Source organism: Eriocheir sinensis, chromosome 6 (genome assembly GCF_024679095.1).
Source record: "Eriocheir sinensis breed Jianghai 21 chromosome 6, ASM2467909v1, whole genome shotgun sequence".
Taxonomy (NCBI): domain Eukaryota; kingdom Metazoa; phylum Arthropoda; class Malacostraca; order Decapoda; family Varunidae; genus Eriocheir; species Eriocheir sinensis.
The window spans coordinates 27,117,388-27,139,075 of NC_066514.1; the positions used below are offsets into that span (position 1 = coordinate 27,117,388).

A 21,688-nucleotide genomic window follows, 5' to 3' on the forward strand; every position below is an offset into this window, starting at 1 on the left:
GCAAAGGAAGGGCACAAGAAGGTTCGGGAGATAGCTGAAGGAAGGATGGATCGAGGATATGAGGATGATTAATTAAGAAAATGAAGTATAGTTAGAAAATAGTTGTAGAAGAAGAAGAAGAAGAAGAAGAAGAAGAAAAAGAAGGAGAAGAAGAAGAAAAAGAAGAAGAAGAAGAGCAAGAACAAGCTACAGAAAAAAACCAAGAACAAAAACACGAGTAACCAAAACAAAAACACTAACAAAAAACAAGCCCAACAACAACAAGAGAAGAAAGAGAAGAAGAAAGCCGACAAGGAAGACGGTATTGAAGAAGCAGGACGAGGGAAAAAAATACACAGCATAACCTAACCTCAGATGTCTCCAGACCAACACGAGAACAAACATGCAGAAAACACCCCCGTCAGCCTTCACTCCCTTATAACACAGTGACGCTCTGACTGCATGGGTGAGGAAGGAAGACTCAAGATTATGTGTGATGAGTGTATGATGTTGGAGGAGTAGACGGAAGAGGAGGAGGATGTGTGGTGGTTAGTATATGATGGAGGAGGAGGAGGAAGAGGAGGAGGAAAAGTTGGAAAGTTTCGTTTAGTCGGCGCAACATCTGTGGTCATATGCCGGAGAGAGACAGGAGGGGAAGGAATTATAGGAGAAGGGAACAGACCCCAGGAGACGGGACACAACCCCCGATTAATACCTGGTACCCATTCACTGCTGGGTGGACATGGGCGTAGGGTAACGGAAAAGCCGCCCAAATTTTTCAACTCCGCCCGGGAATCGAACACGGGCTCTCTGGGTTGTGAGCCGAGTGTGCTAACCACTGCACCACGAAGCACCCTGGTTGTTAGTATATGATGCTGGAAGAGAAGGAGGAGGAAGAGGAGAAGGACGTCTGGTTGTGAGTATATGATGCTGGAAGAGAAGGAGGAGGAAGAGGAGGAGGAGGAAGAGGAGGAGGACGTGTGGTCGTTAGTATATGATGTTGGAGGAGGAGGAGAAGGAGGTGTGGTGGTGACGCGGGAAGGAGCCAAGGAGGTTCGGGGGAAACCGGGTGAGCTGCCAACCCCTCCACTACGCTATTACAAGTTGAACAGTCGCCCGTCACGAACACAAGACGAATTAGGACGCAGCTTCATCCATCATGTTCGTATCACCGCCACCCTCCCTGCCTGCCACCCCTACCTCCTTCCTTCCTTCCTTCCTTGCATCACTGCACTCTCTCTTCCTGCCCTCCTTCCCTCCCTCCCTCCTCTTAGTTTCCTTGTTCCAGATGATGTCAGTTTCTCATCCAGTTGTGTTGTGTCGCTTTCTTTGCCTGTCCTTCCTTCCATGGCGTCTGTGTGGTCTGATTTTCTATGTAAATCACTCCGTTTTCTCATACTGCCCGCCTTCCTTCCTCCCCTCCCCTCCCTCCTTTCCTTCCTTGTTTCCTTCCTCCTCCTTCCCTCCATCACTGCGTCCTCCTCCCCTCCCTCCTTTCCTTCCTTGTTTCCTTCCTCAAAATGATCCCAGTTTTGTGTTATGTCGCTAAGTTTGCCTCTCCTCTCCTTCCCTCCATCACTGCGTCCTCCTCCTCCTCCCTCCCTTCCTTCCCTTCTTCCTCCTTTCCTTGCTCCAAATGATCCCAGTTTTGTGTTATGTCGCTAAGTTTGCCTCTCCTCTCCTTCCCTCCATCACTGCGTCCTCCTCCTCCTCCCTCCCTTCCTTCCCTTCTTCCTCCTTTCCTTGCTCCAAATGATCCCAGTTTTGTGTTATGTCGCTAAGTTTCCCTCTCCTTTCCTTCCCTCCATCACTGCGTCCTCCTCCTCCTCCCTCCCTTCCCTTCTTCCTCCTTTCCTTGCTCCAAATGATCCCAGTTTCTCCTCGTGTTGTGATTGTGTGTTACGTCGCCTTATTCGGTTGCTCTTTGGTAGTTGTTTGATAATTCGATGTGCTCTCTTCTGCATACCGTCTGTTTTTGTTCGTGGAAAAGAGTTCGTAGTTTCAGCTGTCCACAGTTTCGTTCAGTTCAGTTCCCATTTACATCAATAAGCATCCTGATAGTCCTGAGCTGTTCATAACTATTCTTGTTCTTCTGGGGTCTGTTTTTGTCTCCTCTTGCCCTCCCTCGTTCATTCTTTTCGCTCGCATTCTAAGGGCGGCCGCACACAGCCTCTCCGGCGGCCATGACTTCGAGGGACCAGCGCGTCGAGACGGCAGACACTAACAACGGGCTCGCGGGGTCGTCAGGAGTGAAGTTCCTATAGCTGTCAGTGACTTGCGTGCGTGGAGAGGAGTCCATTGTACGAATATTAAATAAAGGGTTTGCTGGTGCGGGTCTCCTTGACTGAAGTGACAGAAGCAGAAAACGTCAGCCCGACCAAGTTGTGCAACGTGCCTCTTGGTGCGCAGCGCGTGTGTTGCCGCCGCTGCCTGGTGATGGCTTACTAACGCCCCTCCAGAGGCCAAGGTAATGCTGCATCTTCGGGCACCGGCACGCGCCGCCGCTCCCCAGGCTTTGACGTTCCTCTCGTTACGGGCCTCGGCGGCACGCCAACACCCAGGCAGGAAAAGGGCCGCTTGTCGCCCTTGCTGCTATTTCCAGGCGCCTTCGTGTGTGTGTGTGTGTGTGTGTGTGTGTGTGTGTGTGTGTAATCCTTAAAAGACTTGCCACCATAAGCGTACGTCAGAAGCTCATGATAGTCACCGAAACCAGACAGCGACATTCGTCAGACAAGCGGTGCATGCGTACGCTGGCCGGCGCAGGAGCTCGTCGGCCACCGGATAAGCCAAGGCTAAGCGACAAGGCTCGGCAGTGGCGGCGCGCCGATAGCCCCGCACGCCGCGCCGCCGTGCCCGGGTAATGAGCAGCGCTGAGTGTTTGGTGCGGGTGGACGATGCGGCGACCTCAGTAGCAGTGTTTTTGTTGCTCGCGACAAGAATAAACTGACCGACATGACGAACCTGAGCAAGACGAAGTCACACGCGTCACCCGGGCGGCGGCGCGCCGCGGAAAAATGGCTTATAATGAGCATCAATAAAGGGACAAGGACGCGGCGGCACCGCTGGGGGGCCGCGGCGAGGAACTAACGAAACACGGCCACCGCGGCGCTCTCGTTGATAGGATCACTTACAAACAGATTCACAAAACACACCAGACAATGACTCTAAAAATGTTGGTAAAAATATTGAAGCAGCGACCCCTGCCGGATCGGTGGAGGCTCATGGGTGGTAGTGGTGGGGCTGCAGAGCAGTGGCGGTGGTGGTGGTGGAGGGCCAGTCAGTCTTAGTAGCTGGTGCCTCTCGCTGGTCGGCTGAGGCACGCACAGCACTTCAAAGGGGGAGTTTATCATGTTATTTTCAGCCTGAAGGTGAGAGGGTGTGCGCCCCTCGTGCACCCCCGCGGCGGCACAGCCTCGAGTATTAGATAATCAACCAACTCGCGTGACGCCGACGGGAGATGAAGGATGAGCAGGATGAGGCCACGTCTGCGCCCCCTGCAGGGAGGGGAATGGTTCACTGCTTGCCGCGCCAGATGAGCGAGGCGAGCGATGGCGCAGCGGTGCTGGACGTGTAGCGAAACGGAAGACCAGTGCTTTTTTTTTTTTTCGCTGTGAAGAGGCGCCCAACCGCTGGGGCACGGCTGGGGCCTGGTCAAGGCGGTGCTGGGAGGCCTTAGGGTCGCTTATTACTGCCATTTTTCAGTACAGCAGGATGAACAGTTGTGATCACTGTGCACGTGACATCTCATCTACGGGTGCAAGTCGCCCTCGGTTGTGATGAGCACGCGTGTCCGGGCGCCGCTCCGTGCCGCGTGGTGTCGGCGGGGTGTTGCCGCCGAGGGCAGCGTGACGGGGACACATCAAGGCGAGGCTGCGGTGCGCCGCCTTCATCTCGCCGCCTCAGCGGGCACGAGTTGCTGAGTCACGCGGTGTCCTGCGGCGGCCAGCACACGGCTGCCGCGGGTCACGAGGCGCACCCTCCAGGCTGCCCGCGCCGGCCGCCGGGGCGAGTGTCGTGACCTGCTGTAACCCACCGCCGCGGGCACTGGATGAATCGCCCGGGTACCTCCTGCGCTCCCTTCCTCCCTTCCTGCCTCATCGCTTCCTCTCCCCGCCATCCTTCCTCCCTCCGCCGTACCCAAGATCTATAAAGGTTCCTATTTAGATCTTGGCCGTACCCTCGCCTCCTCACGCCAGCGGAGGTGACTGCTGCCGGGCTGTACCGTAGTGCGCCACAGGTCACCTGCCCGGGGTGACGAACCTGTCTGTTCCCCTCCCCACTTCCCTCTGACCCTCCTGCCCTCTCCCCAACGGGCTCCGGCCTTCCTTTCCTCCCCTCCCCAGCAGGCTCCGTCCCTCCCTTCCCCCACACCCGCCTTGGCATGTAAACAAGAAACAAAACTCGGGTGATGGACGGCGCCTGATTTATCCGAGCATCGTGGCCCCGCGCGGCTGGTACTCCCGCAGCCGCCTCTTTATCAAGGGCTGTAGGGAGGCACACGGCGGCCTCCTCCACCGCCGCGGCTTGGAAGGGTTGGGAGCACTGGCAGGCAGCAACAAAGAGCTATACACCTACAGAGAGAGATAAAGGAGGAGGAACAGGAGGGCCCAGGGGAGGGGAGGAGGGGAGGATGACGGGGGGAAGGGGCGAGAGGGGGAGGTTGCATCTCCAGTTCACGAGGGCAGAAGGTGGGCAGTGCAGGAGTGGCCGCCGCGACCTTCAGTGACCCGCACCGCTCGCTCCTTCCCCCGTCTCCCTCCCTGCCTGACCCTCCCTCGCCCTCTCAACCTTCTGCTGGCAATCATGCGGACGGATCATCGCCTCGAATCCTTCACCCGCGACAGGATATTTCGTCGTCCAGGCGGCGTGGGAAGAAGGCGACGCCGCCGCTTGAACCTCAGAACACGACGCGCATCAACGTTCATGAGGAGCAAATGCTTATATACACACACACACACACACACACACACACACACACACACACACACACACACACTACCTGAGGGGTGGGGGTGGAGGTGGGGGGAGGGACTCTTAACATAATGGAGCAAGAATGTGGCTCAATCAGCGACCCGAGGATCAAGGCTTGTTAATGATGGCCGGCAGACATTATGGCCCGGATTAATTAGGGTGAGAGAGAGAGAGAGAGAGAGAGAGAGAGAGAGAGAGAGAGAGAGAGAGAGAGAGAGAGAGAGAGAGAGAGAGAGAGAGAGAGAGAGAGAGAGAGAGAGAGAGAGAGAGAGAGAGAGAGTGTGTGTGTGTGTGTGTGTGTGTGTGTGTGTGTGTGTGTGACTGTACATGCTCCATCTTCCCCCTCCTCCATCTCTTCCTTTCTTCTTTTTCTTCTTCTACTCCGTGTTTTTTTCTTCTTCATCTTCCTCCCCCCCCCCTCCCCCCCCGGCGCCGTGAACCATCGCCACCCGGCGGTGTATGGTGGCCCGGGTGGCCGGTCCCCCACTCACCCACTTACTGTACCGGTTCCCGGGCGGCGGCGGGGTCAGCGAGGGCAGGTCTGTGACCGAGAACTGGGGTCACTACTGCTGCCTCGTCACCGCTGTTGCTGGTGAGCTGTGGGCACCTGTACTACCTGTCTGCGCCCTCCTGACCACCTGGCCGCGGCGACCCTTGCCCCTCGCCTCCACCTGTCGTCAACACACGTCCCCGCCTGTACATAATCCACGCCTGACCCTCGCGCCGGCTGGTCTGCATCACTCAGGCTTTTTGTTCCCTCGCCTGGCAACCTGTTTCCACAAAAGGATTTCTGAAGCGAAAACCTTTCATATTTATAGTTTTGTTGACGTTCATCTGGCCAAAGTAACACCGCTCGTTGGCGCAGCCCGGGGAACATGGATTTAGTGTTGATGATATCCGTATCGTTCGCCACGTAAACATCACCCTGTTAGGTCTTTGTGCTACAGCCGCATACGTATTGCAGCGCATGAGCCTGGCTCCGTGCAGCATGTTTGTAGCAAGAAGGTCACCCCGGCAATCGTCCATCCCTGCAGGTGGGTTCACAGCGCCAGCGGCCCTCAAGTCAGCGCCACCTGCCAGCGCGCACCGAGCCAGGCCCACGCGACGGGCGAGGATGGACGGTGCCTCGGGTTTTCTCCCACAGAGATTACCGTCAAGATCTCGGAGCACACTCGACTCGGGGCGGGCAGGGGCAGATGGATGGGGCGAGGGGGCGGGCGAGGGGCGGGTGTGGGCTGAGGGGTTAAGTGAGTGGGTGGGTGGAGAGATTGAGTGCCCGAAACACCCGCCCGCCCACTCACCACTCGTCGCCCGGTGATCCCCGCGCGCCGATCAGCAGTATATCTTGTCCGTCCCGTCATTACGAGATGTCGGCACTTTTGTAATCAAAGACAGATCGGCGGGGGGGGGAGAGAGAGAGAGAGAGAGAGAGAGAGAGAGAGAGAGAGAGAGAGGAAAAAAAAAAAAAAACATTAACGCATCTCCATAATTTCCCAGCAACTGGTTTCCCGTCGTCCCGCGGAGGTGATATGCGGGCTGGACGGGCGGGTCGGGGCGGGTCGGGGGAGGTCGGGGTGCAAGTCGGGGCCATCTGGCTGTGAGTGGCTCCCCCGCGCCACACATTCGCATTATGAGCCAGTTTTCTGCTGGTTTTGTAATCCGGAGAGGCGATGAGTGACTGGCGGAGCGGCGGCCAGGACACGGCTGAGCCAGACTGCCGTCCTTCCCTCCAGCTGGCCCCGTCATGGAAGGCAGCGACTCGTAGGGTTTTTACCTCTGCTCTCTCTCTCTCTCTCTCTCTCTCTCTCTCTCTCTCTCTCTCTCTCTCTCTCTCTCTCTCCCCTACAGCTGGCCCCGTGATGGAAGGCAGCGACTCGTATGCTTTTTACCTGTGCTCTCTCTCTCTCTCTCTCTCTCTCTCTAACACAGTCTTTCATTCCTTTAACTTTAATTTCTTCATCTTATTCTTATTGGTAGGGGGATCTGAGTGCCTCCCGCCCCCTAATGTCAAAGATCGGCGACCCAGTGACTATATCCCGACCAGCACATTGTGGAACCGTCTTGTCCCGTCTTGACGCCCGAACATCTAAGGCCTTGCTAACACTCGTGCCCACCATCGGCTTCGTCCGTCAGCCACGCGAGGACAAGAGTTAATCAGTAAAGCACTTGTTTCTCTGCCTTCGTGTGTCCTTAATTTATAGCGTGGAAGGGTGGGGGGGTATGGGGTGTTGTGTGTGTGTGTGTGTGTGTGTGTGTGTGTCTGAAGTGTCAATGAGCCAGCACAAAGGCCACGCTGAGTATATTTAAAGTGAATAAAAAGTTTTCCTTAAGAGTGAAGCAAAAATACGCGAAGAAAATAGATCCCTGCAATGCTCCACTTGCAACGAAAATAAAACTGAGGTGAACCGTACCAAATGACGTGTTAGACACACACACACACACACACACACACACACACACACACACACACACACACACGGGCGTAAGCATGACCACCCTCGCCTTTTGCCAGCCAGGTCCGGGCAGGTAAGTTAAGCCCAAGAAGAGCCATGACATCATCACTCGACCCTTGACTCCCTCCCCGCTCCACTCCCACCATGTCCCCTGCCGGCAGTAAAAACCTTTAAACAACAAGGGAGAAAGTTGAAGGGGCGGCAGGGAGGCAGGGAGAGAGGGCGAGCGGGGCGTGGGGCGGCGAGTGAAACATAGAAAGGAAGGTGTGAGGGAGGGGCGTCCGTGCGCTGGAACTTAAATGCTTCGTGACCTGTCTTGTGGAGAAAATGTCGGAAAAAATGAATCGTTAACCGGCGGCCGGGGCTGATGTAGGAGCCGGGCGGCGCAGGATGCCTCGAGAGGACCTGACAGTGGCGTGCAGGACTCTCTCTCTACCTCTTTTCCTCTCTTGTGAAGGACCCAAGTGCGAGGTAACCAGAATCCCCCAGTAAGACAGCTCTCCCGAGTACCCTCACTCTCCTAAGCCACGTTCTGCACCCTTAGATTAGATGCTAGACACTTTTCTCTCTTGTAAAGGACCCAAGGAGAAGTGAAGAGAGGAGAAGAGAAGGGGAGAGGAGAGAAGAGTAGAGAACAGAATCCCTCAGTAAAACAGTTGTTCCCAGCACACACACACACACACACACACACACACACACATTAGATTCACCCCAAGGACCCAGAGAAATGGCATCCAGGACTCTTTCTCTCCCTCTAACATAGAAATCATGGCAAAAATAACATCATTCCCCAGTAAAACATTTGTCCCCAGCACACGCTACCACCGGGGCCGCCTTCCCCCCCCCCAGGAGAAAGAGGAAGGGAGGATGAACGGGGTGCGGAGGGGGAGGGGGGCGGCCAGGCGGAGCAGCGTCGGCCACCTCACAATTAATAAAGGAAGTACAAGGGGACGGAGGAGAGCCGAGGAGGAACCCAACTTTACGAGACACGCTTCGGGGAAACACTGAATTAGTAGCGTTTCCCAGGATCATTAAGGCGGCGAGATAACTTGAGCTTGAGTGGTGTTACACGGGGAGGGAGCGAAGGGCTGGAGGGGTTGGGGAGGAGGAGAGGGTGTGAGGGAAACCGTGGGGGTGGGGGTAGCAAGATGGTGGTGATTATGGTGGAGGCCCTGGCGGGGGAGTGAGGTGAGGAAAGCGGCGGGGTGGTTAGTGGAATGAATGGTAAGTTTGGCGATGCTGTGAGGGGTGAGAAGACAGGTGCTTAGGGTGTTGGGGAAGTTTAAGCGGCGTGGGTGAGTGAGGCTGTGAGTAGCTCATAACGGCGAGAGGAGGATCTGTGAATGCTGGGACGATAACGGTGATGGAAGTCTCAGGGAAAGTGGTCCAGAGGAGTTAGGGAAGACGAGGCGTAGGGGATGAGTGAGTGAGGATGCTATGAGGATGCTGTGAGGAGCTTATAACGGCGAGAGGAGGATCTGTGAATGCTGGGCCGATAACGGTGATGGAAGTCTCAGGGAAAGTGGTCCACAGGAGTTAGGTAAGACGAGGCGTAGGGGATGAGTGAGTGAGGCTGTGAGGACGCTGTGAGGAGCTTATAAGGCAAGCCTGACCCCATTTCCCTTAATTTTACAGTAGCCCCCTTTAAACCTCATCCCCGGCAACCCTAACCCCATTTTCTTCCTGTACCTCTTCCATTAAACCATTGTTCTTCTCTCTATTAACATCCCCTGACTTAAAACAAAGTACTAACTCTTAATTATTTATCTCAGGAACAAGTAAATGTATATGTTTTAATTTTAAGGCAACCCCCCCTTGAAGAACAGCGAGATGAGGACCTGTGGATGCTGGGACCATGTGGGTGATGGAGATCTTGAACAAGTGATCCAAACTGTGGCGTAGTGAGTGAGGTAGGCTGTGAGGATGCTGTGAGGAACTTAGTGAGGACCTGTGGATGCTGGGACGATGTGAGTGATGGTACTCTTAATATACATAGGAAGAACAGACACCAGAAGACCAGGAGGGGGAAATCTGTGGCAGGGACGGAGCAAGGGAGGCTGTAGCGTTGAAAGAGTAGGGCTGCGAGGGCGGGTAAGGCGTGGGGGCGGGGGAGGCTGTGCGGTAGTAGCAGCGGAGTGAATGAGGCTGCGGAATGGAGGCTACGAAAGGTCAGATGGTGGTAGAGGAATCTCCAGAACAGGTACTCGGCCCGGCGCCTTCCTCTCTGCCCCGGCGACCTGCTCCTCCGCTCGCTGGTGCCGTCGGTGGACACGCTACACCTTCACCGCCTGCCCTCGCCTCGGAGCACAGGGAGGCTACACGGATGAGGAGGGCGAGGAGGCACTATCGGTCTTGTAGGTCCACGAGGCAGGGAACGACTGAGGGGTTGAGGAGGCAACAGGAAGCTCAGCCAATGTGGTTATAGAATCGTGATGGACATGCTACCCCTTCACCGCCTTCCCTCGCCTCGGAGCACAGGGAGGCTGCATGGATGAGGAGGCGCCATCGGTCTTGTAGGTCCACGAGGCAGGGAACGACTGAGGGGTTGAGGAGGCAACAGGAAGCTCAGCCAATGTGGTTATAGAATCCTGACAGTACTCGGTGTTCCGGGAATGTCTCGGCGATTCTGTGTTGTTCCTTGAGGCAGAACGAGTTAGTCCGCGCTGCGCCTTCCGGTTCTTCCTCTTCTTCCGTTTTTCTTCCTCCTCCTCCTTCTTCCTTTACTCCATCTTCTTCCTTCTCCTTTCTCCTTCTTTCACCTCCTCCTCTTTACTCATTCTTTTTCGTCTTTCTCCTTCTTCTTACTCCTCCTCTACCCCCTTCCAGAGTTCCGTGAGAAGCAACATAAAAAAGTGTTGCTGTTGTTGTTGTTGGGGGCGGTGGTGGTGGTGAAGGTGGCGGCGCAGTTAAGCTTTGTTCCACGCAGCGACGCGACGCATGGCGCAACGAGCGGCTGACTGAAGGCAAGCAGAGAGTGCGTTAATTGCAGGTTCCTTTAGGTGCGTGGGGCTGTTGTGAAAGACACCGACCGCTCCAAGAAGAGGGGAGGAGGGAGGAGAAGAAAGGAAGAAAAAGAGGAGGAGGAGGAGGAGGAGGAGAAAGGGAGGAAAAGGAGGAGGAAGGCAATACACGACGTGACTAAGTGAGAAGCAAACACAATTAATCACGAGATGTGAAAGGCGAGGCAGAGAGAGAGAGAGGCGGCGGGTACGCAGGAGAGGAGGACCGAGAAGCATTAATGCAAGGGCGCAAAAAAGGCACGGAGGAGTGTGGGAGAGAAGAGCACGAGGGAGGGAGGGAGGGAGCGGCGGAGGAAGATGAGGCAGAGGTGAAGGGTCAGGCGGCTTGCGGGCATCAAGGACGGATCGGCCGCTTCGCTAACCCGTTATTGTGCCTCCCTCCCCGTAGCTTACTGCCCCTCCTCATTACCTGCCCCAGCCCCTGCCCCTGCCCCTGTCCCTGCATCAGCCCCGACCCCGACCCCCGCTCGTGATCGCCGCCGCCAGCACACTGGACCCCCGGGGAAGCGCACCTGATCTGAGCACTGCCGGGGCCGCCGCCAGGTGTTGGCCGGGCCTCAGGTGGGCGGCGGGGGAGGGGCGGCAGGGATGGAGGCTGAGGCGGCGCTATTTCCGGAGGCCAGGCCGCCGTTAGGTGTTCCCGAGGCCTTGTGTCGCGCCCCACGGGTGACGGATCATTTCTTGGCATGCGGCGCGCCACGCACGCGCCTGCCAAGGTGGGAGGCGCGGCGGGGAAGAGTCGAGGCCACCCTCTTGGCCTCAGGTGGCTGTGAGAGCCTTGCCGGCCTGTGTTTGGTGCTCATGTTTAGGGATGAACTTGATCTTTCCCGAAGGCAGCAGACCACCGGTTCCACGGCTAGACACTGGCGAGGGAGAAGAGAGGAGCCTGGGAGACTCCGTGGCAGCAGGCCGTCAGCACCCGATGCCTCTCACGGGCCCTCACTCGCCCCCGCTGCTGAGTCCCGGGTGAAAGTTGGGGCACAGGGCCACCGCAGCGCCCAGGGGGGAGGGGGGATCCCTCCTCTACGGGAGTACAATTAACAGGCCCATGAGGGGATCCCGGAGGAGAGGCTGCCGACAAAGGCGTGAGTGTCGGCCCGCAGCGTGCACTGTGCGCCGCTAATAAAGGCGTGGAGGAGCGGGCGCCGCGGGCGAGGCGTCCAGGCGGCGCTGCGTCTTGCTTAACGAGACCGTACCAGCGGAGTGCATGAAGTCACGTGTGATACAATGGTTCACTTAAACAGCCCCGCGGAAGACAGCGCCTCCGAGACCTGCCCAGCACACGCCTCACTGGGCAGCGAGTGGCAGGAGGGGAAGGGGGGAGAGGGAGTGAGTGGGAGGTCCGGCCCAAGGAGTCTTCCCGGCACCGTGTTCGGGCTCCAGCCGAGGATCTTGTGATGAAGGAGCGGGCGAAAAAAATCTGACTGAGGTCTTAAAAGTCAATGAGGCGTTGCCGGTCCCTCCTCCGCGCTGCCTCGCTCGCAGATTAGCCAGTAAATCCGGCGGGGAGGTAATGACGGCGGGACGTGGGAGGGGAAATGAAACAGCCGACAGTGCCGCGCCGGGTCAAGGAGCCTCGGCTGGCCGGCCGTGCCCAGGAGAATGACTCGCCGGCGCCGCGTCACACGATGGGTTGGCTTATCTGCGGGCGTAGGCGACGGCAGCGGCGGAGGGCCTCGGTGACTGCGGAGTGAAGGGTTACGCCGGGCACTTTGGTAACGCCCACTGCTTGCCTGCCTGCCTGCCACCCTGCCTGCCTTTCTTCCTGACCCACTCCCTGCCTGCCACCCTGCCTGCCTTTCTTCCTGACCCACTCCCTGCCTGCCACCCTGCCTGCCTTTCTTCCTGACCCACTCCCTGCTTGCCTGCCCGCCTGCCAACATTTCCTTTCCGCCGCCAGAGCTCCTCGCCGCAGGGTTGTGATAACTCCTAACGGGCTCAGCGAACGTTTCACTCGGCCTCGCTAACCATGACAACCTTCTCGTGTTCGCCGGAAAGGATTGGCTGCTTAAGAAAGTGTAACAGGAGATACTACACACAAATACAGGTGTTCCGAAGCCTGCATTTTAACTAAACATCCGTCCTTTTTCCCTCCACTTCCTTACCCTTACTAAACCTTCTCCAGCCTATCCTTCCCTTGCTCTTCATTCTTTCCTCCAAATCTGAAGAACCCCAAAAACTCTCCCCCCTTTGACACCTCCACCTCTCCCCTCCACATCGTTTCTCCCTCCCGTCCTCCCCTTCCTCCACCTGCCTCTCATGGCCTTAAAGCAGACGGCTGTATACACGCGCGTGGCGGCGGGATAAAGTTATTCGCCAAAACAAACCAGCACACGGCCGCCCCGCGATGCTGTCTGGCGCGGGGCTCGTCTCCTCCTGGTCCGGGCGGTTTTCATTTTTTAATCCCTGACCTGAATAACAACAAATAATTTCCTCCTCCTCCTCCTCCTCCTCCCCACGTTAGAAGCACAATTGTTTACGACTGTTTGATGGATGGGTAGGGGAGGAGGAGGAGGAGGAGGAGGAGAAATGGGATAGGAGAATGAGAAGGAAGAAAGCCTGCATAGGTGGGTGAGAGGGAGAGAAGTGGAGGAGGAAGAGGAAGAGGAAGAAAGCCTGCATAGGTGGGTGAGAGGGAGAGAAGTGGAGGAGGAAGAGAGGAAGGAAATGGATGGGAAGGGAAGAGGAGGAGGAGGAGAAATGGGATAGGAGAATAAGGAGGAATAAAGTGATTTTGGAAATGAGGATACGCTTATTGTTTCTATCGATGACGCTACTCGTAAAATAAAACCCAGTAGCCATTCAGAGCCATAACCGCGAGGCCATGAATCAATATATGCCTTGAGGTGGGCCCCGAATATTACTGGCAATTACGACTTCCCAAACTTTGTCCACTGGTAATGTTAGGCTAATTGGACGATGATCAGACGTGAGAGACCTGCCCCCCCCCCCTTCTTTGCATATTGGAGTCACATTAGATACCTTTCCTTAGCTAAGCAATAAATCGTAATTCACTGCCCTCCTGAACATGTTGGTTAATGAAAGGAGCTTGTTGGTGATTAGGCCTCTCCGAAGACTTGGTGAGAAAAGGGAAGGAAGACAACGCTGAAGGGGAAGGAAGGAAGGAAGGAAGGAAGGAAGGAAGAAAGAAAGGAAGAAAGGAAGGGAGAAAGGGAGGAAGGACGAAGAGAGAGAGAGAGAGAGAGAGAGAGAGAGAGAGAGAGAGAGAGAGAGAGAGAGAGAGAGAGAGAGAGAGAGAGAGAGAGAGAGAGAGAGAAAACAATAATAATAACAACAATAGCAAAAACAATTACCCGTAAGAACACGAAACACACACACACACACACACACACACACACACACACACACACACACACACACACACACAACCATTTTCTCCTCCATCCCTTCCACCCCAATCATTCTTCTCCTCTTCCTCCTCCTCCTCCTCCTCCTCCTCTTCTAACCTTCCTATCCATTTCCTTCCTCCTCTTCTCGTCCACTTCTCTCCTTCATCCATCTACACATTTTTTCCTTCCTCCTCCTCCTCTACCCTTCCTATCTATTTCCTTCCTCTCCCCTTCGTCCACTTCTCTTCTTCCCTCATCTTTACATTTCTTCTTCCTCCTCCTCCTCCTCCTCCTCCTCCTCTGCGATAGTAGTAATAATAATAATAATTCCCTCCGCCGCCATAATGCTCCACAATTACGCGTATCGTTGTCTATAATTACGCAAGAATCCACAGCCATTAATTCATTTTCAGAACTTCATCACAAGATAATAGGAAGACATACATTGGCCGTCGCCCGGGCCGTGTCTAATGAGAAGAGGGGGGGGGGTAAGGAGGGGGTGGGGTGAGGTGGGGGTGGTTTAGGCAGGTATCAAAAGGTGTGGAGGGAGGGGAGGGGGTACAGGGAGGGGGGAGTAAGGAATGGATGAAGGGGAGGAGATAGGGTGAGAGAAGGAGGAGGAGGAGGAAGAGGAGGAGAGGATCAGTTACGTATCAATGGTGGGGAGGAAAAGGAGGTGAGAGGAAAAAAGAGGAAGGAGAAGAAAGGGGAGGAAAGAGCTTGGGGAGAGGAATAGAGGTATCAAAGGTAGGAAGAGAGAGAGAGAGAGAGAGGGAGAGAAGAAGGGAGAGGGTGAAAAAAGGACGGAAGGAAAGAGGAAGAAGGGAGGAGAAAGAGATGTAAGAGGGATAGGTAGGAATGGAAGGAAGAGGGAAGGAGAGGGAGAGAAGGAAGGAAGGAAGGAGAGAAGGATGGAAAGGATGAAGGAAGGAAGGAGAGAAGAAGGATGGAAAGGATGAAGAAAGGAAGAAAGGAAGGAAGGAAGGAAGGAGAGAAAACAAGAAGAGTGCGTGTTATGGAAAGGATAAAGGGAAGAAGGAGAGAGAGGAAGAGAGTGCGCGTTAAACTGAATATACGGACGGATGGGAGAGGGGAAGAGAGAAAAAGAGAGAGAGAGAGAGAGGGAGGGAGAGAGAGAGACAGGAACTACATTAAGGTAAAGATGTCTAAGATTGATACTAATGAAGCGATGTCATTTGGGAAGAGAGAGGAGACAGAGTGAGGACGGGGTGGCGATAACAACACACAGAGGATGGCGTGGTGTGGCGTGGCTGGTGCGGTGTTGTGGGTGATAGCAATCGTATTTTGGCCTCCCGCCCACAACACTAAGAGGCCTGAAACAACGCACAACAGGATCCAGGGGTTATATTGAGTCAGGTGAGGTTGTGTTAGTGATGGAGTGATACCTGGTTGTTTGTTTTGTGGTCCTGGCTCATAAGTAGGTTAGATTAGGTTAGATTTGTGATGGTAAGTTTTGTTTCTATAGTCAACAAGAAACACATATTAGGTTAGGATCAAGGAGTTATGTTTTTTTTTCTATAGTTAACAAGAAACACATATTAGGTTAGGATCAAGGAGTTATAGTTTTTTTTCTATAGTTAACAAGAAACACATATTAGGTTAGGATCAAGGAGTTATAGTTTTTTTTTCTATAGTCAACAAGAAACACATATTAGGTTAGGATCAAGGAGTTATTGTTTTTTTTTCTATAGTTAACAAGAAACACATATTAGGTTAGGATCAAGGAGTTATGTTTTTTTTTCTATAGTCAACAAGAAACACATATTAGGTTAGGATCCAGGGGTTATATTGAGTCAGGTGAGGTTGTGTTAGTGATGGGGGGTGATACCTGGTTGTTTGTTTTGTGGTCGTGGCTCATAAGTAAAACACACACACACACACACACACACACACACACACACACACACACACACACACACACACACACACACACACACACACACACACACACACACACTGAATAATATAAAGCAGAGAAGGAAAGGAATAGAAGGTTGGTTGGGTTAGGTTAGGTTAAGTTAGGTGAGCTTAGATTAGGTTAGATTTGTGTTTTTTTTTTTCTATAGTCAACAAGAAACACATCCGTAACACTGCAAAGCTGAAAACAACAACAACAATAACAACAAAACGAATATTAAGTACTGAATATTAGGTTAGGTAAGGTTAGGTTACGTAAGGTTAGGTCAGGTTAGGTTAGATTAGATTAAGTAAGGTTTAAGTTAGGTTAGGTCAGGTCAGGTTAAGTTAAGTAAGGTTAGGTCAGGTTAGGTTAAGTAAAGTTAGATTAGGTCAAATAAGATAAAGGTTAGGTTAGGTTAAGTTAGGTCAGGTCAGGTTAGATTAGATTAAGTAAGATTTAGGTTAGCTTAGGTCAGGTAAGGTTAAGTTAAGTAAGGTTAGGTCAGGTTAGGTTAAGTAAGGTTAGATTAGGTCAAATAAGGTTAAGGTTAGGTTAAGTTAGGTCAGGTCAGGTTAGATTAGATTAAGTAAGATTTAGGTTAGGTTAGGTCAGGTCAGGTTAAGTTAAGTAAGGTTAGGTCAGGTTAAGTTAAGTAAGGTTAGATTAGGTCAAATAAGGTTAAGGTTAGGTTAAGTTAGGTTAGGTCAGGTCAGGTCAGGTGAGGATAAGGTAAGGTAATATTAGGTTAGGTTAAGTCAGGTCAGGTCAGGTCAGGTCAGGTGAGGATAAAGTAAGGTAATATTAGGTTAGGTTAAGTCAGGTCAGGTCAGGTGAGGATAAGGTAAGGTAATATTAGGTTAGGTCAGCTCAGGTCAGGATAAGGTGAGGTAATATTAGGTTAGGTCAGGTCAGGTGAGGATAAGGAAAGGTAATATTAGTTTAGGTTAGGTCAGGTTTGGTTGGTACATTTGTCTGCAACACCGCTAAGCTAAAAACACACAAAAATATTAAACAGTGAGGGAAGGAAGAGAATGGAGAAGGTGGCGTGGGGGAGGGAGGAGGAGGGAAGAGGGTGTAAGGAGACAGAGACGGAGGGAGGGAGGGAAGGGAGAGAATGGAGGGAGGGAGGGAGGAGAAATAAGCGTGTATGCATAGTAAATAGAGAGTCGCTTGCTCAGTACACGAGGAGGAGGAGGAGGAGGAGGAGGAGGAGGAGGACTACGGTGGTTTTCCTCTTTGTCCTTCTTAAATACACTTCCTTCCACACCCATCATTTTCCTCCCTTTCCTTCACCCTTTCCTCCCCCCCTTTCCCCCCCCCCCCTGCATAGAAAAGGGGTAAGGGAGGAGGAGATGGTGGGGACACGGGGCGATGTAAATAGAGTGTGTGTGTGTGTGTGTGTGTGTGTGTGTGTGTGTGTGTGTGTGTGTGTGTGTGTGTGTGTGTGTGTGTGTGTGTGTGTGTGTGTGTGTGTGTGTGTGTGTGTGTGTGTGTGTGTGTGTTAAGGAATACGGTACATCTCTCTCTCTCTCTCTCTCTCTCTCTCTCTCTCTCTCTCTCTCTCTCTCTCTGTGATGCAAGGGTCATACTATGTTTACAGCCGCTCTGACCTCCTCCTCCTCTCTCCCTCCCTCCCTTTGCCTTCCTCCCTTCCTTCCCTTTAACCTCCCTTCCTTCCCTTTAAATCTTTCCTTTCCCTTCCCTTTAAATGCCGCTCTTTCCACCTTCAAATATTCGACCCTTTCCTCCCTTTCGCTCACTTCTTCATTCTCCCTTAACTTTCCTCCCTTTCCCTCCCTTAAATTCTCTCTCCCTTGATTTTCCTCCCTCTCTCTCCCTTAAATTATATCTCCCTTAACTCCCCTAACTTTCCCTCCCTTTTCTTCCCTTCAGCTATCTCCCTTTCTTACCTAAATCTCTCTCTCTCTCTCTCTCTCTCTCTCTCTCTCTCTCCCTTAAACCCTATCCTTTTTCTCTCCCTTTCTCCTCCTCCCTTTCTCTTAAATTCCCTCCCTTCTCTAGAATCCACTCCCTCTCCCTCTCTTTACATTTCTCCCTTCCCCTCTCTCCCTCCCTTTCTCCTCCCTTCATTGCCCTTTAGTTCTCCTCCCTCTCCCTCTCTCTGCCCTTCTCCCCTCCTTCTCTTGTCTCCTCTTCCCCTCCTTCTCTCCCTCCCTCCTTTTTTTCTCTCCGACCTTACCTTTTGCCTCCTCCTTACCTCCCTCCCCCCCCTTCACCTTCACCTTTTTCTTATCACCTTTCCTCCACTCCCTCCATCCCTCCTCCTCTTCTTCTTGTGGCTCTTTTTTTTCCCCTCTTATTTTTGCTTCGTTTTCATCCCATTTCTCCTTCTCTTTTAAAACTCATAAATTCTCCTCTTTTTCGTCTATTTTCCTTTTTTTTCCTCTTTTATTTTCCTGCCATTTCAATTCTTTCCATCTTTTTCTTTTAGCCTTTTCCCATTAAACGTCTATTTTGTCCTCTCTCTCTCTCTCTCTCTCTCTCTCTCTCTCTCTGCTTCCTCTTCTCTTCTCTTGCTCTTCCTCTCTTCTTTCCCCTGCTGATATTCTTTTCCTTATAACAAAAACAATCAACTCTCTTATTTCTCTTCTCCCCTTTTTCTTTCTCCCCGTATATCCTCATTCTTCTTCCTTTGCTTCTTGAGACAACCCTTTCGTAGGAGTTCTGGGCATTTCCAAAAGGGGGGGGGGGTTAGTTTTATGACCCAGGTGGTAGCAACACTTATGAGAACTTGGCTAACCTCCTTCTCGGCCTTTGGAAAGAGTAGATTCGAGAGGCGGGACCGTCTTAGAACTAACGGAGTACTGAGCCATTCATAGGAGTTCTGAGCATATTAGTAGTTTGACCCTTCTTCTGCACCATGAACACGAAGCAACACTTATGAGAACTTGGCTAACCTCCTTTTCGGCCCTTTGGAAAGAGTAGATTCGAGAGGCGGGAGCGTCTTAGAACTAACGGAGTACTGAGCCATTCATAGGAGTTCTGAGCATATTAGTAGTTTGACCCTTCTTCTGCACCATGAACACGAAGCAACAGTCATGAGAACTTGACTAACCTCCTTTTCGGCCCTTTGGAAAGAGTAGATTCGAGAAGCGGGAGGGTCTTAGAACTAACTGAGTACTGAGCCATTCGTAGGAGTTCTGAGCATATTCATGGGGGCTAGTTTTAGGACCCTTCTTCTGCACCATGGACGTGAAGCAACACTCATGAGAGCTTGACTAACCTCCTTCTCGGCCCTTTGGAAAGAGTAGATTCGAGAGGCGGGAGCGTCGAGGGAGTGATGTTTCCCGTTTCCCAAGGATGAGTAGCTGGTCTTTCCTAGCTCTCTCAACCTCCCGGGAAGTGTTTTAGATTTATGTGGCGGAGTCTGTCTTTTTCATGTGGCTGGGTCTGTCTTTCTTCATGTGGTTGGGTCTGTCTCTTAGAACTAACTGTGTATTGAGCCTTTCGTAGGAGTTCTGAGCATATTCATGGGGGATAGTTTTAGGACCCTTCTTCTGCACCATGGATGTGAAGAAACACTTGTGAGAACTTGACTAATCTCCTGTTCGCCTTATGGAAAGAACTGATGAGACAGGTCAAAGTCTTAAACAGTTTTGCTCCGTCCAAGCTCACAAATTTGACAAGGTTTTCATAGGAGTCTTGAGCATTTTCAGGGGGGATAGTTTTATGGCCCTGGTGGTAGTTTGACCCTTCCTCTGTACCATGGACCTAAAACAACAGTCACTAGAACCCGACAGATCTCCTTTTTGATCCATGGAAAGAGTTGATGCAAGAGGCGGAGGGGGATGAGGCTCTAAGTACACCGACCGTCACCGCTTCTAAGGGGGACGCGTCGTGGGGCGGAGTAATCGCTTCCCGCAGACGACCCCAAGGAAAAAGAAAGTCCCGCGGGGCGTCCTAGGCAAAACAGAGCCCGCCAAGTGCTTAATGACACGTGCTTAGTGCTGAATGCATCCTCGTGGCGCCCTTCTTGCCCCCAGCCCGGCCTGTCTTGTCGGCGCGGCGGCGGAATATTAAACAGCGGAGGCCGTGGGGGGCGAGGCAGGGGTGGTGAGGGGTGGAGTGGGGGTTAGGGAGGACATCTGGAGTGGGAGCGGCCGCAGTGAAGTGTGGGAGGAGGGGGTGATTGTGTGGGGGTGTGATTTTGTAGAGGTGTGGGTGAGAGTGGGGTGTCAATGTGTAGAGGAGTGGTTGTGAGTGGGGGGGATAGTGTGGGGGGTGGAGAAGTGAGAGAGAGGAGTGTATGGGGGTGTTATTTTGGTGTAGAGGTGTGGGTGTGGGTGAGAGTGGGGGTGTTAGTGTGCTGTGGGGGGGATGTGTAGGGGAGAATATGGGGTTGAAAGTGTGGGTGTCAGTATGTGTGGGGAGAGGCAGGGCTGTGGAACGTGTAGGTGTGTGGGAGTAAGGTGGGAGGGAGGGAAGGAGGTAGCTGGGTTAAGAGGGAGAGAGAGGGAGAGAGAGAGTGAGGTTGCATCGGCGGCCCACACAATGCACTAACTCTTTCTTATCTCTTCAAATTCTCGATGCGATTTTTTGTCTGTCAGCAAAGAAAGCGAGAGAAGAAAGGAATAAGAGAAAGGAAAGAAGCAACGCGGTACAAAAGGCGGCGTTCACTTTAGACAATATATATTCTGGCGTCGGCGGTACCAAACAAACATTCATTCATTTAAATATTGGTCTTCGCTGCGCTGGTGGGTGAGTGTCCGTCTGTCTGGCCGGCTGAGCGATGAAACCCAAAGACCGAATCGATGAGGAAGGAGAGAAGGAAGAAAAATTGAACCTTGAAAGTCATACAGAGACAAAAACCCAAAGACCGAATCGATGAGGAAGGAGAGAAGGAAGAAAAATTGAACCTTGAAAGTCATACAGAGACAAAAACCCAAAGACCGAATCGATGAGGAAGGAAAGAAGGAAGAAAATTTGAACCTTCGAAATCATACAGAGACAAAAACTCATTGACCGAATCGATGAGGAAGGAAAGAAGGAAGAAAAATTGAACCTTGAGAGACAAAAAACCATTGACCGAATCGATGAGGAAGGAGAGAAGGAAGAAAATTTGAACCTTCGAAGTCATAGAGAGACAAAAGGCCGATGGGTGAGTGACTGTCTGGCTTGGTGGTGGTCCATGGCTTAGCGTTAAAACCATATGCCCGACTCGATGAAGAGGGAAAGAAGAAAAACAAAACCTTGGAAGTCACACACACACACACACACACACACACACACACACACACACACACAGGTCGGTATCATAAGACACCTTCGCTTGTCACATCAGCTATTTCTAAAGGTCAAAGAGGGGGTCAGTCGGGTTCTAATGAGTGTTTCTTGAGGTTCACGGTACAGAGGAAGGGTCACACTACCACCAGGGTCATAAAACTACTCCTGGAAATGCCCACAACTCCTACGAAAGCCTTGTCAAATAGGTGTTCTCGGGCGGCGAAATGTCTTGTGATACGGCTCTACAGTCACTCGGTAGACGTGATATTTTCCTTCCTCACCTCGCGGCTTAACCTTATGGAGCACTGAGACGCGGGCACCGAGGAGCAACAACCCACACGTCAATTATACAAGAGCGACCATACAAAGGCGAATCGCTCACTCGTGGATCTGCAGCGTCGCGTCAAACGGAATAATCGACGAGGAGGAGGAGGAGGAGGAGGAGGAGGGGGAGAAGGAGCAGAGAGGAGGAGCGATGCGGTTGAGAAATTCATACAAAGGAGCCGAGAGGGATGAGAGGGGGAGTTAGAAGGCCGGAGAGGAGGGTTAACTAGGAGGCTGTGAGAGGGGAGATCAGATGCTGCGGGGAGATTAAAATGCTGCGTAAGAGAGATTTGGGAGGCTGAGGGAAGAGAGAAGGGAAGATAAGGTGCTGGGTTGGGGAGGAAGGGAAATGGAGAGAAGATGCTGTGTTAAAGGGAATAAGATGATGTGTTAGTGATCTGCCTTGCTCTGAGATGGAGATGTGTG

General features: G+C 52.7%; 1 protein-coding gene across 1 annotated transcript in view; it reads right to left on the reverse strand.

Annotated features, from left to right (window-relative positions):
• Positions 1–3,198: 3,198 nt before the first annotated feature.
• LOC126991251 (nascent polypeptide-associated complex subunit alpha, muscle-specific form-like) overlaps positions 3,199–21,688 on the reverse strand; it is a 43,188-nt gene continuing 24,698 nt past the window's right edge. The window contains exons 4-8 of the mRNA XM_050850036.1: positions 11,367–11,446; positions 10,833–11,209; positions 9,880–9,940; positions 6,038–6,185; positions 3,199–3,307 (exon numbers count right to left, since the gene is read on the reverse strand). Coding sequence (XP_050705993.1) covers positions 3,199–3,307; positions 6,038–6,185; positions 9,880–9,940; positions 10,833–11,209; positions 11,367–11,446 — 775 coding nt within the window. The remainder of the gene's footprint in view (positions 3,308–6,037; positions 6,186–9,879; positions 9,941–10,832; positions 11,210–11,366; positions 11,447–21,688) is intronic.